Source organism: Nipponia nippon, unplaced genomic scaffold (assembly GCF_047370975.1).
Source record: "Nipponia nippon isolate SJK-2023a ecotype South Korea unplaced genomic scaffold, ASM4737097v1 scaffold_8, whole genome shotgun sequence".
Classification (NCBI taxonomy): Eukaryota; Metazoa; Chordata; class Aves; order Pelecaniformes; family Threskiornithidae; genus Nipponia; species Nipponia nippon.
In genome coordinates this window covers 40,615,592-40,634,161 of record NW_028262402.1, presented here as the reverse complement: position 1 = coordinate 40,634,161, position 18,570 = coordinate 40,615,592, and the positions used below count along the sequence as shown (strand labels likewise).

General features: G+C 35.6%; 1 protein-coding gene across 1 annotated transcript in view; it reads left to right on the top strand.

The window, feature by feature from the left end:
• Positions 1-18,570, top strand: part of CNTLN (centlein) — a 196,653-nt gene that overhangs the window by 166,574 nt on the left and 11,509 nt on the right. Inside the window, exons 23-24 of the mRNA XM_087741617.1 lie at positions 1,146-1,283; positions 1,654-1,839. Coding sequence (XP_087597743.1) covers positions 1,146-1,283; positions 1,654-1,839 — 324 coding nt within the window. The remainder of the gene's footprint in view (positions 1-1,145; positions 1,284-1,653; positions 1,840-18,570) is intronic.

The window sequence follows — 18,570 nt, the reverse complement described above, 5'->3', positions numbered from 1 at the left end:
TTTCTATAGCAAATTATTTTCTCCTGCAAAATTCTAGGATGATTTCACTGAAGCTAGGAGAACTTGTATATGTTTTGGCATCTTTCTGTATTATCCAACCAATGTGTTGCACTTTGGCCTTTAATTCCCAAAAAAGATTATGATATTTGGTTGTCTGTGAGGTTATGCAGCGCATGACCCCAAAATAGAAATAAACAATCTACCAATTTGCTTTTGTTTTCCTAGAATGCGTGTGCTTGCTGAATACCACAGGCACTATCTCTGCTTGCAGTCATCTAGCACTTTCAGCTCTAGAGAGAGCTACTCTCTTACCCTCCATGCCAAAGCTAAGGTGTTATTAAGAAATCTGCAACCAGAGAGTGAAAGCATAAGTAAGCAACCGAGCTAAAGTATGAAACAAGATGAATACCTGATTTTGGTTTTAGACGAAAGATTTAGAATGGAACCATGTACTTTAATGCTGTTCTTTGAGCATTTTAAGTGCTGCATTTCTCAGATTCCAGAGAGTCGAATTCCATACATTAATTTGATTATCCCATGTGGAAAATCAACTTGATAAATTTTACATTATCTTCAGCAGAAGATCAAAGAACTTCCCCGTTACTTGACATTGTCAGGAAAACTTTGTGATTAATACTGTCAGGAGAGCTGAATGATTTTCTGGGAGCATTGGTCTATTTCATTTTACCCAAAATCAGTGTTTGAATTGTATGGCAAAATGATAATAATTATCTAAGAGGCTTTACAGACTATTAACTTGTAGACAGTTATCATTTTCTCAGCTGAGTTTTAATTAATGTTTTTATCTCTGGTAGAAGAAATGAGTGAAAGTTGTGGTTTGCTTCCTTTTGCATGCACTGTAACAGTAAAGTATATATAAACAAACAGCTCTGCAAATGAAGAGCTTTTCTTTACACTTAATACAAGTCAAGACTTTATATAACAAGGTTGTGTGCAAACTGATCTACTGGATCAGCAGTAGAGATTTATTAAAGACTGTAATTTCAGAAAAAGGTACTTCACTCAAGTTAGTTATATAATACGGGTATGGTTATGCAATATAGGTAAGCTTAGTTTTGATTTGATTTTAATTTTTAAGTTTTGTATCTTAATAGTCAATTGCTCTTGGCCTTTCATTATTTCAGGTAAAGGCACTGGCTGAAGACTGTTTGAACAAAAAAACTTCCATTGACTCACTGAAACAAAGACTTAATGTAGCTACAAAAGAGAAGTCTCAGTATGAGCAAATGTATCACAAGGCTAAAGATGAGTTGGAAAAAAAGGTATATTAGAGTTGTGATGGCTCCACTGTGGAACCTTTTCATACCTCACTTTCAAATGAAAAGTTGCAAGGTCATCAGCTTAGACTTTTTACATAAAGAAAGAGAAAAAAGACCAGAATAATAGTAATGTGTGTCTCTGATTTAATTTAGTCACATTACTGAAATTTAGATGCTGAAACATGGACGTAATGACTGAAAATGAAATTACATTTTTCCCATGAAATGACATTTTATGTGTTGCAAGTGGAATGTTCTGTGATATTAACCACTGTATGGGAGGTTGGTTTGGTCGTTTGTTTGTTTGTGGTCTACCATACCTGCCTATCAGTTTTTATTACATTACTGCTGTTTCTCTGTGGATGTATTTCAGGATCTCAAGCTTACCAATCTAGAGAGCAAAATGATTGAGACTGAATGTGCCATGACTGAACTGGAGACTGCTGCATCTCAGCAGCTACATGGCTTGGCTAAACAGAGTGAGCAGGCTTTGGAAACTGTACAGAAGAAGCTGCTGCTGACCAATGACAAAGTAGAAGAGTTCATGGCATTTGTGAAGGTTTGAGTTTTGATTTTATTTTGAGCGTTGACCTAAATAAAGGTATTCTTAAGCTAAAGTAAAACGTAGAAGATTAAATGAGGCTAATCTTTGGTGCATTCCTTGTTCTGGAACAATCTTTGACATTGCTTCACGGCCTGGTGTCAGCTCTGAACTGGTCTAAACAGGGAGAAAGAGTCAATGGCTCTAGGTCTCTCTCCCAGACTTCTGTAGACTTCCATAATTTATAGTGGTCATCTCTTTGTATATGGCTGCCAGTGTACTTGTTCCCAAGAAAAAGTGCTTAGTTGTATAGCAAATTACTCTGCAGAAAAAAAATTCCCAATACATTTAAGAATATAATTCATATCTGTTGATTAGTGTGAATTACCTCATTTTCCACATGCATTGCTTCTTGCTGCAGAAATAAGGAAGGCTCTATATTGCAAAATTGAAAGCAGTTTTAAAAGCAGTATGTAGAATAGTCTTTTCTTATTTTGGTTAAATACTTAACAATCTGCTACAGTGCATCATGCAGTAATGCTGTGTCCGTGGTGTTATACAGATCGATTCATCATACTGCTTCAGTGTGAAGTTCTGCATAATGGACTAACCTGTATTTTGTAACTTAATATTTGAAATACAAATATTATTTATTTTCCTGAAATATCCACTAGGTAACTACGAATTATATGCCTATTCAGTATATATCTATCTTGAATTTAGCATATATCTACTATATCCCTACTTTCAGACAAGGTTATATCTTACTAACCCATGAAACAGATACACTTCTCTACTGTTCTTGGATTTCTGTAGAGGTGAGCTGCTTTCAGATATGTTTGAGCAAGTCTGATAGCATCTGAAGTAAAGAGCAGTGGTATTTTGAGGCACTGTAAAAAGAAGGCATATATAGTTATCTCTTCATTAATAACTTTCCGCTGTGGATTGAAATTTAGTAACTTAAGTACTTGTGCATTTTAGCTTCTTTCTGTCATCATCAGATAACAAGTCACTCTACGACCATCCCATGTTCAGATCAGTTGCAGAATTCATATCAACTTCATTATGAAAATAGACTGAACTATGTTGAATGCACTTTAAAATCCTAAATTCAAAGAATTTATATTCTAAAATATCTAAGGTGAAAATGAGGATTGATTTTAATGAAAAAAATGTGCCTGTTATTTAAAAAAATAGTTATTTTATTTTTTAAGTTTGTGATTAAAATAAAGGCTGTCTTCTGTTTGCCTTGTTTTGTAACCCCTGGGAAAGTGGTATAAAACTGATCACTGTGCCCTGTGATTCAGAAGTATCTTGCCTATTGTTGAACAAACTTACTTTTCATGGGGGAAAACGTGCTTTCTTCCAATACAGAATGCTTCCTCTAAGAGGAAGAAATGAGTGTTTTTTTCACAGCTGCATGCTTATTTTTGGCTAAATATGGGGAAGTCTGAATTAATCTAAAGTATTATCTATTTTTTTTAATGAAATACTCCTGTGTCATCGATGACAGAGAGATGCAATTTGGTCTTCATTCAGTATTTCTTTAAAGAAATACTTTAATCTGTCTCTTGCTATCAATTTTGGAATGACTTAACTGAATAAACTGCAGTAGCAATTATGGACAAAGGAGATAAAACAAATGTTCATACTATCAATACTTTACATACTTCATAATGAAAAGTTTGTAAAAATTTAGAAAATGAGAAAGTAAAAGATCTCTTCTCAAAAGTAGCTGTAATGAGGAAAATCACCTATTAGCCACAATTATGATACTTCATTCATTGTTGAATAAGATGACTCCTTCTCTGTTAGTTACCATGAATATTCATTAGCATTTACATGGTTGTACTGTATGTGAAAAGAATGTTAATATGTAGTTTCTCTATAAATAATAATAATATTTAGCTAATAAAGCTAAATATGTAGTTTCTCCCCTGCATAAAAGAATACGCATGCATATTTCAAGTAACATTTTTGCTGACTACTGTTCCTCTGCAGAAAGATTTTTTTAAAATAAAGATGCTGTCTATAAGTCAAATATTGATGAACAGGGAGTTCCTCAGTGGACTGCTTTGTTTAGTGAGGTACTAAATATTTATGGAAAAAAAGTTCTCTGAAATCAGATTTTATTCATGGTATACCACTGTAAAAATATAGTTGAAAATCCTTGGCGTTTCATTGGAATTTTGTAGTATATCAAGTAAATCCTGTTAAAATACCTCTTATGTATCTGATGCTAAAACCTGCATAGGAAGATCAAGGTGGCACAATAAGAAGTACCAGTACTCCTTCCTGTACCAGCTCTTCCTTTGAAGTCTGGTCTGTCTCATTTCTACTCTCTCCTTCCAGGTGGCTGTCAGTTTTCCCTGGACTTTGCTTCTCACTCAAGTTACAGTAACTCAAATAAGTTTTTCTGTATAGAGATCAAGTTTAATTGAGTTTAATCTGTCTCTTGCTTAACCTGTTTAAGATATTTGTATGACCCTCTTATCTTTGTCTGCTATTCTGATCACTTCACAAGCCTTACTTGTTTTTCTGAGTGCAAGTGTAATTTTCTCAGTAGTCAATTGAATGCAGTTACTTTTTCTAGCCATTCCATGTCTCTCATGACATTATACAGTTCTTTTTATAACATACAACAATTAAATCATTTCAGCGTTGCTAATTAATAGGTACAGCTAATAATAGGACAACAGAGGAACTTCAGAGAAGAGAGTGTAGCTCTTTCTGTTTATAGCAGACACTGTTACTTGCCTTTAGAGTTATTGATAACTCAGAACCACAGGATCTTGAATCCATTTAGATCAATATAGTAAGTTACAAAACCTGGGGGAGAGGTTTCTGGTAGGAGTCTGATACACACCACTGGATCAAATTAGAGGATATGATGAGTTACTGAATAAGCACATATTTGTAATGTACAATAAAGCATTGCATTGCTATGGGGAGCCCAGTTTGGGACACCTATGCAACTAACTAAAAGTACTAGATTGTAAAATCTAGTAATAGTTTCTAAAAATTGTGGAAGAAATAGTTACAAATGAAAGTTGCTGTATCCAATATGTCGTAAGTCATTATTGGATGTATTTTTGTTGGAGTGCGATATAGGGATCAGGTGTTACGTCCTAAATTACGTTCAGTGGGAACCAGGACGGCACCTAAAATAGATTGATTCAAAGCAGCTCATTTCTCCAAAGCTGTTATGAGGAAGATATAGACTAGTAGAAAATATGAATAGAAATTGTGCACAGTAACAGTTTATTAAGTAATCAAAAAACCACAGTTCCATAATTAGAGGGCAGCTTCTTATAAATATCTATTTCAGTTTGATAGGAAAGAGAACACAATGTTTAGAAATAAAAAGGCAATATAAAGGAAGTGGAAAATGGATTATAGATAATCTGAAAGTATGAGCAGCAATAGAGTATGGAGGATGGAGAAGAGGCTAAAGATATCAAGAGGAAATCTGTGGGTAGCAAGGCCAAGAACAATAGTAAAGTGGCAGGATTTAAAAATGTGCTAGTAATAAGATAGCTTTTATAGTGTAGATACGACCCATTACTAGATAAAACAACTCTGTAACTATGTAAAGTTAGAAGTCTTGTATGACTATTTGTGTTTTGTATCTGGAAGGAAGTAGGCTGATGTTATATGAAGATGATGAAACATCCCCCCGTCTCTTAGTAGCCAATGGATGATTTTAAACAATTTCAAGAAAGAAATACTATTTTTAAATTGAGAACTTTTATAGCTTAGAACTTTGTACGGATGGTTAAGGAATTTTACTCTTGCTGATCCTCATTTTGTATAAGTGTTCAAAGTAAGTGTATATATACTATAACACTGCCATGAGTATTAGAGTAGTCTAAAGGAATGATAATATTGAGTCGATACTCAGAAAAGGCAGTCAGGATAGGTATTTTTAAGTCAGTTAGTCTGACCTCATTTCTGGCCAAAATAATAAAAATCTTATATGAAATTCAATTATTAAAGTATTAAAGCGTAGGAGTATAGTTATACTTCTTAGAATGGTTTTATGGAAAATAAGTTGCATTGAATAAATCTGATTTCTTTTCTGGAAGGCAGTACAAGTCAGCTGATAAAGGTTGCTTTTCATTTTAATATACTGGTTTTTAAGATGTCTGACCTAACACTGAGACGTTCAGATAAAAAATGTAGGCTATGCAATATCAATAATATGTTAAATGGATTAAAAATGGCCTGTGTGGTTGATCTGAAAAGTAATTAATGAAAATTAGGTGCTTCTAGAGTTCTGTAAAGATCAGAGCTAAACTTGACTATTAAACATTTTCACAGTATTAGATATCAAATCCTGATAAAATTTGTCAATGGCATTTATGAAGACTGATAAATAATAATGAAAGTAAGACTGTAAGTATAATGTAAGCTAGGCACAATAAAACATTTTTAGTACAGAAGAACTCAAACTACCTGTAAGAGGGACCAGATGACTCTGGAAGTATTTTAGATGCATTTTATAAAACTACATGTTTTCATCACCCAGCTTCCATCAGCACCATAAATTCTCTTTGAACGATGCATCCAATTTCTATAGTATACCATTGTTCAATATTTTCTATAACATGTTTTGCTCTATCAGATCCTCAGGTGGATCTTGCCAGTTATGAGCAGCACAGCAATGAGACCAAAATGTTCTTTGTTGTGTTTGTAGTACCTGTGACAACACATGCAGAAAACAGCCATTGGATAAAGTTAAAAAAATGCTATTAGACTACTTGACTGGATGTCTATCAAAAATATGGTACAGCATACTAGTTTGCTAAGAAACTGTCCAAAATCCTGTCTAATTCTGCAGGAATTCTATACTTTTTTTTTTAGCTCACCTAGACTTTGACTAGCTCAAGACTCAGTAGTGTTGTCTGTCCCATTCAACTTGTACACCAGCAAAACTCATTTTTATAAGTTAATCTGCAGTGATGACATCTGCCTGAGCATGAAAATGTCAGAACTTTTCTGACCTTGAGGAAGATGTTTTGAAGTTTTGATAAGGCACCTATATTCAGCTGTGGCTGTAATAAATAGGTAATGGCAGCTGAATGCTTCAAAGTCAGTTGAATGCATTTCTTACTTCCATAATGCCTCTGTGATTTGGGACTTGTGTACCCTCCACAGAGGATACCCACTGAAGCACAGTTCACATCTGGTCTGTTCTGGCATTGTTCTTGATAGGTCTCCAGTATAACCATCTGATAGAATTGACTGCCAAAATCAAGACCCATGGCAGTTTACTTGGCAAGCTTAGTGGATCTACTTGGGGATCTAACACTCACTCTCTTAAGACATCTGCCCTCATTTCTGCTACTCAGAGCAGGACTTAAGCTAGGTGCATTTCCCCCTTGCTCTGTTGTTTGACGTACAGCTACATGCGGCCACACGTATCAGAGGCCTTATTCCACCTCTGCTTGGCCGAGTGATGTTCTGCCAGTCATTTGCCATTCAGTCAGCTTACTTTATAACCCAATATATGTCAGTCTCTCTTACCTTTTTCCAGTTTACCTTGAATCCTGGCATCAATTTTGGCATGGCATATTTTCTCTCTGCTATCTTGGCCTGTAGTTTAATATGCAGTTGAAGGTAAGTTACCACTTCTGTTAAAAAGTTCCACCTCTGAGTGACCCTCACTGCTCATTTCTGCCCCTATGAAACTTCCTCCCACCTCCATTTATGAAATGTCATCATAAATATTATGTGGGTCAGTTGTGAGCTAGCTCATGAAAATGCAGTTAACCTTTTGAAAACCCAGAGCACCAGCTTTTGTGTACCACAGAGTGTCAGAGCAGGGACAGGTTTACATGGTTGCAGGCTAGAGATGCTGGGACTACCCTTTAGTGGCAGTGCTAATTGAAAATGTCACATGAAACTTCTTCCTGTTACAAAGAATAAATCTAATTAACGACTCACCACTTTCACAGAATTACAGAATCATATGTCAAAAATTCCTGTCATTTGGCACATTCCTGTTGTTTACCATTGTTGTCTTTTACTCTTGAACTGTTCTGTGTTGCGGAAGATAGAGCATTGCCAGGAAACATGTTCTTCACAGAATGGCCATATGCAGGTGACGTCCTATTTGCTCTTTATCTCACCAAAAAAAAAAAAAAAAAGAGATAATTAGTAGTTGGGTTGGAAGGCTCAAATATTTGGGAAATATCCAGTTGCTTTTTATCAGCTCCTTTCCAACAAGAGAGCAACACAAGTACACTGCTACTGCCTATACCTCCAGCTACAAAGTCATTTTTTTGGATAGAAGTAAATCCTTGCAGGGAACTCGGAATTTTCCAGTTATGGTGAGACAGTAAGAAATATTCTTCACAGGATGTTTCCATTGGTGAATGTATTCTCAAACCCTGTGGATTCCGTCTCCTTGGCACTACTACTGCTCCAACTTCTTCCAGGCCCAAGGTGTACAGAACATGCTTTTTACATGGGTACTCACATCAGATGCGAGATGCTACTTGAATGACGATTTGTTTATTCTTCTAAAAATGCAAAGCATAATAGGTAATGGTAAGATTTTATAATTGGCAAAAATGGACTAACTTTTTATTGAAATAGAACTATAGTTTGCTGTGCAGATGAAAATTGATTTATTTTAAAAAGTTTACACAATTGTATATGAACCGTGCAAATCTGGAAATGTTGTTTAATCAAACAAAGCTTTCTTCAGGAGGTCACTGGGACATTTTGCAAACAACAGCAGATAGTATCACTTACGTAAATCAGCACGGTCAGTTTTGATTTGAAAGTGGACACCTTTTAACATGACTTCAAGTTGCTAGAAAATGTTTCCCACTGGGAACACTTAAAAGCCAAAAGACAATTATATTTCATTTATTACACTCCAAACTGTCAACACTTTACCTAGAAAAGTGCACCCAGAGTGATTATTTTGTATTGTATGGAGTAGATGATGAGTCTGCCAATCTGTGTTCAGTCAGAATCAACATAATATTTGGTTACAGGGATGCGTTCCAGTCTGATGAGAATCAGTATTCTTATCTGCAGAATACACACCTTTAAGAGAAGATGTCCTATATGCAAAGCAAAATTTGCGTAACTGAAAAAATCTCACCATTGAAAAACAATTAGGCATTTATTGCTTCTTTTTCACTATGCGTGTTGCTTTAGGAAAAAAGGAGAAACACAGCTTTTATTATGAAATACCAACCTTTCATGGTTCTGAGAAGAAATTGGTGATAAATTAAGCTAATCTCCATCAGGATTACTCTGCATCTGGGATTTAGGCAAATTGAATCAGAGGCCTGAATAGTGACAGTGAATATCTATTAGACTGTAAACAGAATAATAGGCCCTGTGAATTTTAATGAATGAAGTGAATGGCTGAACTCTTATAGTTTACAGAAGGCATATGGTTAGTGATGCATACAGTATGCCAGGAACAGCATATAATGTAGCTGTCTTAATGGATAAAATCTTGATTACTAAAAATAAAGAATAAATAGAAAGATTTTGAAAAGCTTTTCCTTACTCTTCTTTTTCTTTGCTTTTACGCTTAGAAGGATAGCACTTCACTTTGGTTTTTTACTATGATAGGTAAAGATGATAACAGATGTAGCTTAAAATATGTTGGATTTTTTTTTTTTTATATCCCCTTCTGTATTAAGAGTTTAGAGGAATTTATTTAAATTGTTCAACCTATGTAACCAAATTGCAAGGTATGCAGGTTTCTGTAGCTGCACATGTACGTCTTGTGCAAAGTTTAGATGCATGTCTGACTCACACAGGTGATTTTGTTGATATTAGTGCTACTTTCATGTTTCTTAGAGTGCCTAGGAACCATTCTCATAGACCGTGACTTTTTAATAGTAGATACTGTGTTAACAAAGCCAACAAACTAGAGCTGAACAGGAAACTATTTTCACCACTTGCAAATAACTTCCTTTTCTGCTTTAAGGAAAAAAAAAAAAAAAATCTAAGTTTTTCAGAAAACGAGACTGCAGCAGGCTCAGCTGGGAGCAGCTTGGAGACTCTGCAGTGCACTCCCTCGAAAGGTATAGATCCACTTGCACTTCCTTTAAATGGCTTGGAGAGACTGCTTTTTAAAGCTGATACTCAGCCCTGTGCATAATCTGGAGATACTAAGAAGGATGCCTAGCTTAAAGATAATGGCCAGTTCGGGGTGTAAAAGATAGAAACTATGTTGACTGGAAAAAGGGCTAACTGGAAGACTTGAAGGATGGATGCATAAGTACAAAGCATATAGTAAAGCTCTGGGCTTGAAGTGATTGGAAAGCTTTTTAGCAAAATGACAGGAAAAGCAGGAACACTTGGAAAGGAGGAGAAAGTTGTCCAGTAATGATTTATTTAAGAGTTCATGTAGAAATAATTGTTCAATGTGTGTTGATCAGATTACTAAGAGAGCAAGCTGAAGCAGAGAGAACAGAAAGCACCCACATACAGAGCCTTGTGAAGTCTCCACAATAACTTAGAAAGGTGGGAGCTGAGGGGATTCCCCAACAGACATGCCAAAAGAGCTACAGAGAGGTGGGAAGAGCTCTAGGAGGGTGGAATCATAAAAAAACAAGTGACAGTATTTTAAGAAAACAGAGTTAATAAGATTTATGGAACTTTTTGAAGAGTATAAGTAATGCCAGAGCTGACCTCTTAAATTAGGTTTCGAACACAATTGTTTCAGCAGTGCAGTGGTCTTACACAGGGCAACTGGCTTATAGTTTTTATGCTTTGCTTGTGTTTCTGCAGAAAGATAGCATGAGCTCAGACAGTGAACTGAGTATCATGAGATCTTGGTGCTCTTCACATCTTGGTCACTGACCTGCTATGTGACCTTTGCAGTGTTGCTTCACCTCAGTATTTCTTGGTCTGCCCTGAATATTCTTTGTTTGCCATGTCTGGTATCACTGTCCTGACTTTGTCTGCCCTAACTGTTCAGATAATAAACTCTCTGAGATCCCAGGCATCTCTTACTACACATATGTGAAGCTCTAATCTCTGTCAGTGCCTTTTTTTTTTTTTCTGTATAAATAACTGTAATATATGATGTTTTAAAGGAATGATGCTAGTTTTGCTAGCACCTGTGTAAATCAGAGGTAATTCTGTTGAAACCAAAGAATTTACAGCAGGGAAAAAATTAATGTAAATGAGGTAGGACTTAAATGCTGAAGTAAATAGGACTTTAAATTATTATTATTGCCCATTTCACATAAATATAATTTTAGAAACCAATATATTTTGACAGAAATATTCTGCCTGTCATCCCATGCTGATTATACATATTTCAACTCATTCTCTGCTATAAAGAAAACTATTATTTTTTCCCTGTTGTAGGTCACAAAACATGGTAATTGTCTTGAAAATTTAGTAAGGGTACAATGAAAACCATGGAGTGTGTGCTGATACTTAAAAAAAAAGCATCAGTCTGAAAACATTTGGGTCTACAACTTAAGTTTTTGACAGTCTTAAAGCCTAATGTACAGGAGAGGTTAGATAACCGTAAAGCTGTAATATTATATATGACCAAATGTCCCTCGTATCAGTAGAGTATCTGCTCTATGTTCTATAACTGTGGTGCCCAGCTGATGCAATAAGAGGGGCTTCATTCTACCTGAAGTCATGTTACAAAGAATGCTATGAAAAGAAACAGATTTTTAAGACAAGATTTCAGGCATAAATGAAAATGTGATAGCTAAACAGTTATCAAGAGAGGATTAGAAAAGAAAAAGAGAAAAAGCAGACCAGTAATAAAAAAATATCTAATTTTGGATCACAAAGGGAAATTTCAAAACACATAAGTGTACTCTTAAATATATATTGTGTATTTCTCTACAGAAATATAAACTACATTGTAATTGTCCGTAATAAGTCCATTGCTGCATCTTTGTTTAAATATGGTTTGTTTTGAAAACAATCTGGAATTAAAAACTGGCCATGACTTAAGTCACTTTTCTTTTAATTTGTAAATAAATTGAACTATCTTGTAGGACATAGCACAATGTATTCAATTTCCTTTTCTTAGAAATGTCAAATATAGGTTGAAATATTTTTAATATTCTTCCCTATGCTTTTCCACACCTGGAGCTGGTTAAGAATATGCCATCAAAAGAACATTCTTAATTTCGTACTTGAAAATAAATGGTTATAAAGAAATAATTTGTTTTCAATGGTATTGACTCAAGAAGGAATGGTATTTTGGTAGAGGATGTAGGATGAGATTGGTAGCAAAGGTATTTTTGAGAAATGTGGAGAAATATAGTATTTAAAGTTGCCAGCTAAGTGAGACTTTCTCCCCTCTATTCCCCTAATGGCAAGCAGGAATAACACAACTTAAGCCAGCGTAGTTGTACAAATTCAAATCTTACCTGTGATAGGAATCAGATTATCAAATTTTATGCAACACAGTTTCTCATTTCTGTCATTTGTACCTTAATACTCTTCTTCCTTATTGCATTTTAACTGGGTTTTGGATCTGCAGTTCTAAATGCCAGGAAGCTGAGTTTTGTGTTCAAATACTGAAATCCTGAGGCCCCTTTTATACTGTGTGACTCAAGGGCTTTGTCAGGAAAGCTGTGGTGGGTTTAGCTTTAGTACATGAAAAACAATACTGTGCAAATCTGTCTACACTTTTCCAGATGTTCTTACTATAATTGGGTTTGGGATATTACTGAATTCACCTTTTCTAGTTCACAGTCTGTCATCAATAGTTCAGAGCCATGAAGAAGGCAGAGTGAGCGAGGAGGTTGGACTGCAAACTGGAGATAGCTTTTGCCACAAGGGTAGAAGAGGCTGGTAGTATTTTAAATGACTTCAATTAATTTTTCAGATCTTATCTGTTAGATCCTTAGTTATGCTCATGTATGTTCAGATTTGCTTGTATTAATTAATGGATGTGGAAAATCAGGTTGTAGATGCAACTGCAATACCACGTTATTTTGTATGTACATACTGCAATTTCTCAATCTTTATGTAAAATGGGATTCTTACAGGTCATCAGGTGAGGCATTTCTTCCAGGCAGTGTGTGCTTTCATCTTCCACTGATCTCTGTGAAGTTGTGAGCACTATTGTCAGTGCCAATCAACATAAGATTGTTTATTTTAAATCACATGTATCAATCTGATACCTAGCTTTACTGGATGTATTTCTCCCTTTTAGCTCTTTATTGAATTAGCCTTTGAAACTTTTCAGCTCCGCTAGCTTTTAAATAATATTGTCACTCTGATATTCCCTTTTGTGTATCTTCTTGTTTTGTTTGTGTTTTAATGCATTTTACAGCTTGCTCGTTTACTTTATTCTTAATGGAAAAGATAATAAAAGTCTATCTTAATTCCTCCAAATATGTACAAATAAATCCAAGAGCTGAGCCACGTAGCTTGAACATATATGTTTGTAAATTTTAGAACTAAAGCAGAAACTGTGACTGAAGACAGGTAAATAAAACCAACACGCCACATTGTAAGTGTGACCTCGTAACATTGGTAAAATAATATCACTACCACTTTAATATTTGGCAATAGTGTTCTCGGTTGGTACTGAATACTAAAGTTGGTGGAAGAATATAAGACTAGTCTATATCTCCTCTACACCTTTACACTCTATTTTCAGGGCTTCTGCTGGAGTCTCTGAAATCACATGTGATCTCTGGGGATCATAAGAATTAAGTTAACCTCCTGAGGCTGACTCATTCCCATGGGTCAGAATGCTACATGTTAGAGCCCTTGGCCAGACAAATCTATTGCAGTGGTCTGTCTTGTCTTTATTTCTTGTTACACTCTTGTCCCTTTTCTGATCGAAAAAAGTTATGCCTAGAAGGTGTATTTGTTCAAGTGAAGGAGCTAGTTGAGGTAACTTAAATAATATGTATAAAAAAGTGAAATTACTATAGAAGGGTTTTTCTTTTCTCTGACATACAGCAATCATGCTGTGAGATCAGTTTAAACGTTATTACTGGAAGTATTTTGAAAGTCATTTTTAGAGAGGCAGTAAGGACCAAATAACTATACGTTCACTGAAGAAACTTGAATGCTTGTTTCAGCTGCTGAAACAGTGCATAACGTCAACTCTTTGTGTCACTTTGTCCATTCATTCTGTTACATCTTGTTGATTGTGAGCTGTTTGGAGTGGTAATGCTCTCAACCTTTTACAGCACTAGGATCTGCCCTAACCTTAGGCCAGCAATAGTTGTTCTACCACAAAAGTAGAGAAGTTCTTTAAACTCAGTGTTGAGTTCTGTGAAATTTAGATCTTGTTTTCCACAGACAGCTGCAACATCTTCACAATACTTCTGTTTCTTTAGGAAACTAACCTTGTTTCAGAAAAGATTTTCCATTTCATTTTTGGTGTAATGATCTGGGTCACATCCTTAAATCATCCCAATCTACAAAACAAGCAAGTTTCTAAGAACACATTACATGTCTCTAAAGACACTTTCATATTGAACTACACACAAAATACTATGTATAGAATTGTCCTGTATATTATACTGTTCTGTACATTTGTGGCTGGTTGACCCTAGCCAGCAGCTAAACACCACATAGTTGCTTGCTCACTCCCTGGCCCCAGCGAGTCTGGGGAGAGAATAGGAAGAAAGAAAACTCATGTGTTGAGGTAAGGACAGTTTAATAACTGAAGGAAAGAGGGGGAAAAAAAACCCCAAGGGATGTAGGCCAATGCCCATCCAGTCTCTGAGCAGTGGTTACCTGCCTGACCGATCGCCCATCCCCCTCAGTTTTTATTGTTGTGCAAGAGTTACATGGTATGAAATGTCCCTTTGGTCAATTCAGGTCATCTGTCCCAAGTGTGTCCCCTCCCTGCTTCTTGTGCATTCCAGCCTACTGGCTCAGGGCACAGGGTGGGAAATAGAGAAAGCATCGACGCTGTGCAAGCACTGCTCAGCAATAGCTGGTGTGTTGTCATCAACACTGTTTCAGTCATAAATCCAAAACACTGCACCATAGGAGCTGCTAGAAGACAATTAACTCCACCCCAGCCAGACCCATCACAACATTATTGCTATTGTACAAAGCACAGTAAAGCTTAAAATTTTCCATAACTAATGTAAGTCCTGCCAGGGGAGGCTTAGGTTGGATATTAGGAAAAATTTTTTCACTGAAAGGGTAGTCAGGCACTGAACAGGCTGCCCAGGGAAGTGGATGAGTTGCCATCCCTGCAGGTATTTACCGGGTAGATGTGGTGCATTAAACCAGGACATGGTTTAATGGTGGACTTGGCAGTGCTAGGTTAACAGTTGGACTTGATGATCTTAAAGGTCTTTTCCAACCTAAACGATTCTATGATTCTAAGCCATGGCTGCTGCCATGAGATCTGCATCAGTGCAAGACTGCAATCTAGCTATATGTAACTACAGTGCTAGCATCAGACTTTGGTCTGTCTTGGGGCCATTAAGTTTTATTATACTACAAACAATAACAATAGAGTGTGTAAATTAACATGGTAATTACAAGAATAATTTTAGGCATTGACTTGTTCATATGGCATTACTTGGGGCCATTGATCAATTTGTGTCAATTCCAGGATCAACTAGTGTCAGAGCTTTTGGGGATGTAAAGACCTGATTAATAGTGTGTTGTCAGGATCTGTGTATCACCACAGCTTCTTTGAGTGTTTAATTAAATATGACCTTTTAAATGAAAAAAAGACCTTTGTCTTTATACATCTCAAAACTGGCAAAAGATATACTGCTAAAAAGTGTATGTGTGCAGAGACTAATATTGAAAACTATTATCTTAAGAATGAATATTTTGGGTGGTGAATATAAAGTAAAAAGGCTTATAAGGGAGATATTTTAGAACTGTATGCAACTCAGTAGATGTGATATATTCTATATAACCATATGGAGTTGGTAGATAATCCAACAATTGCTACTGATTAAAAAGAGCTGGGTACTTTAAGCTCATGTTGTTAGAATTTTAGTCTTGTTTTTTTTCTAGTCGGACCAGTAGCAATTGCACTGGTCTGACAAGATGTGTTGTAGATTTGTTTTCAGGAATTAATCAGGGATTCCTCTCGTAGTTGGCTGGTAGCAGCTAAGTGTGTCCCACAGGAATAACTCTTACAGTAACATCTAAGTTGGGAAAATGGCTTTACTAACAAAATATCCCCTAGATTTGACACCAAAGAAAAACAAAGAGAAAAGATCAAATCCTGGTATTACTAGTACTAATAAAGGCATTGTTATCATACATCAATACAGTACTGAAGTCATATTCTGCATTGATTTCATTGCAGGCAGTTTGTATCACCTATGTATGCTTATAAGTTTAAAAACAAGCAATTCTGAAATACACAGTGGGAAATGTTTTAGTTTAAAATCCTACACCTTCGCTCCAGTATGCATTGGATCAATTTCTTAATCAAAGAACAATATTATACTGGCTTCAGTACACTCACCAACAAAACCTGTGTTGGTTAACTCTTAAGTTTTTGTCATTTTCAGTTTGGAAATGGTTCTTCACAACTCAGTTAAAGACCTGTGTGGCTTTGACATTGAACATTTCTGTAGTAAAGCATGAACTGACATATAAATGAAATCACTAATAAGTAAACAATTTAGCACATGTATATATTTGTATATGACAGATGAGGATATAACAACAGAAAAAGCAACTTAAAATCGTAGGGAGGCTATCTTTTTTAAGGTAGGACACTTATCCAGTGAAAAATGTATTTCAAAACATCATTATTACAACTTAATAACGTGAAGAAGGCAGGTTCAAAAATAGCTGGCCTCTGAGAGTCCGATTTGAAAGTCCGTAAAGTAGCCTTATTTTTCACATATGGTGAAAGCCCATGCTTTAATGTATTAGAACGACTCAGGGAAAAAAGGAATTAAAGTGTTCAAGTGCCAGTCCGCTATATATGATCTACTGTGATTATATATAATGTGTATGCTTGCATATCAAAACCTATTCGTTGTCATTTTCTCTTTCCTTGATTTTTGTCTAAACTTCCTTTTTCTTTCTTCCCCCCCCCCCTTGATTGCTGCTATAGATTCTTCAGGGTCTTTCTGGTATCTTCCTTTCTGGAACTCTGAACTAAAAGACAAGCACAGTGGAGTTGCAGTTTCTGGGCTCCACTGTTGCTATTGCTATCATCTTGTTCATGCATCATGAACCTCTTTTGGAGTTTGGATACACCCATAAAATTTATCTAATAATATCGTAAGACTTTTGTCTAACGATGGTTGTATGTTGTCTGAGATGTTCAAATGAATGTTTAACTTTGTTTATTATCATGCTTTTAGTTTGTCTGTGCTTAGCTATTTATCATTATTTGTAGTCTTTCCATGTGGCTTTGCAGTTAATTTCCTTGATATTTACTTCTTTAATTTACATTTCCTCTTTGCACCAGTATACAAATGTGCATCTTCTAGTCTGATGACCTATGTCTGAGAGAGATCTCTTTACTTTTAAAATTTGGGAAGCTGATTCAATTTGATTGAAAAAGTACAGTTGATCTTATTTTTCCATTGTCAAATACATCTCCTACGTGTTGCAGGAGCCAATTTACTGTTGGACCATTTCGAATGCTACAAAAACATATTGTGATTTATCTGTAATTTTTTTTCACAGTGTGTGCTTTTCTACTTGGGGCTTTCTCCTCTCTTAGTGCATTTCTTTCTATGAGCTTGGTCCAAGTTGCCCTAGCTCTCTGCCCATAACATTTCATGTTTCTTCATTCCTCTCAGCTCTGTCTATGTACAAGATATTTTGTTGGAAATACTGTGGATGGAGGGACCCACACTTGAATCAGAAAATGGGACAAATTTCATTGTACCACCTCTCCCCAAATTTTTGGTAGGGTAATTTTGTTTTTAATAATTAAATTTTAGCTAAATACAGAAAAATGTTAAGTTGAGAAGTGGTAGAAAAATAAACAAATCTTGGAATCAGATGAATCTGTTGTGCTTTCTTTGAAATATATCAGCAAATGCTCTCTAATGACTGTGTTTTGAATACACTAGAGGCTGTAGAGTACTTTACCCCAAATGCCAATAAACAGCCTTCATAATTCTGCAGTCAGTTTCTATGAGATGAAGGCACTCTGCAGAAAAAGAATTTTCAGAAGTTTATCAGCTACTGGTGAGAGATAGTTTAATAAGATAGCCCCACATATGACGATCGAAAGAAAACCTTATTCTCTCATTTTAAACTCAGCCAAAGTGTCTGTGTTGACAATCACAGTTCTGTTTGAGTCATGAAAGTTGAATATGCTAGGAGGATCTTCTGACAATGAGTTAATGCTCTCAGCCAACAATTTTTAAATAAAATTGTCTTGCTCTGCTTTTGACCAAATGCTTTTGTCATACTTCCATAAATATTGAAACAAAATAACTTCAGTTATACAACCAATAATTTATCCTAATGCTTAGTGTTATTGCACTGAACCAGAGAACTTTAGGAATAGGAGAGGTAGGAACTTGAACCATCAATTCTTTGTTGTGCAGTTTGGCTCATGTACAGCTGTGGAAGGTATTATTCAAGATCAGTATTGTGTGGTGTTGGGGAAGAAAAACCAAAATCAAGTTTGGATTCCATTCAGCTTTCATTCAGGTCAACAGTCTTTTCAGCAGAATGTTTCATACCGTTTCTCTTATTTTAGTTTTAAATAAACAAAGGAGAGTGGTCTCACCCCTGCTGGGTTTCTTATTTCCCGTTAACCACAAGTACAATTTTTTGTCTAGTCATCTCTCTATTTTTTTACTTTTCCTA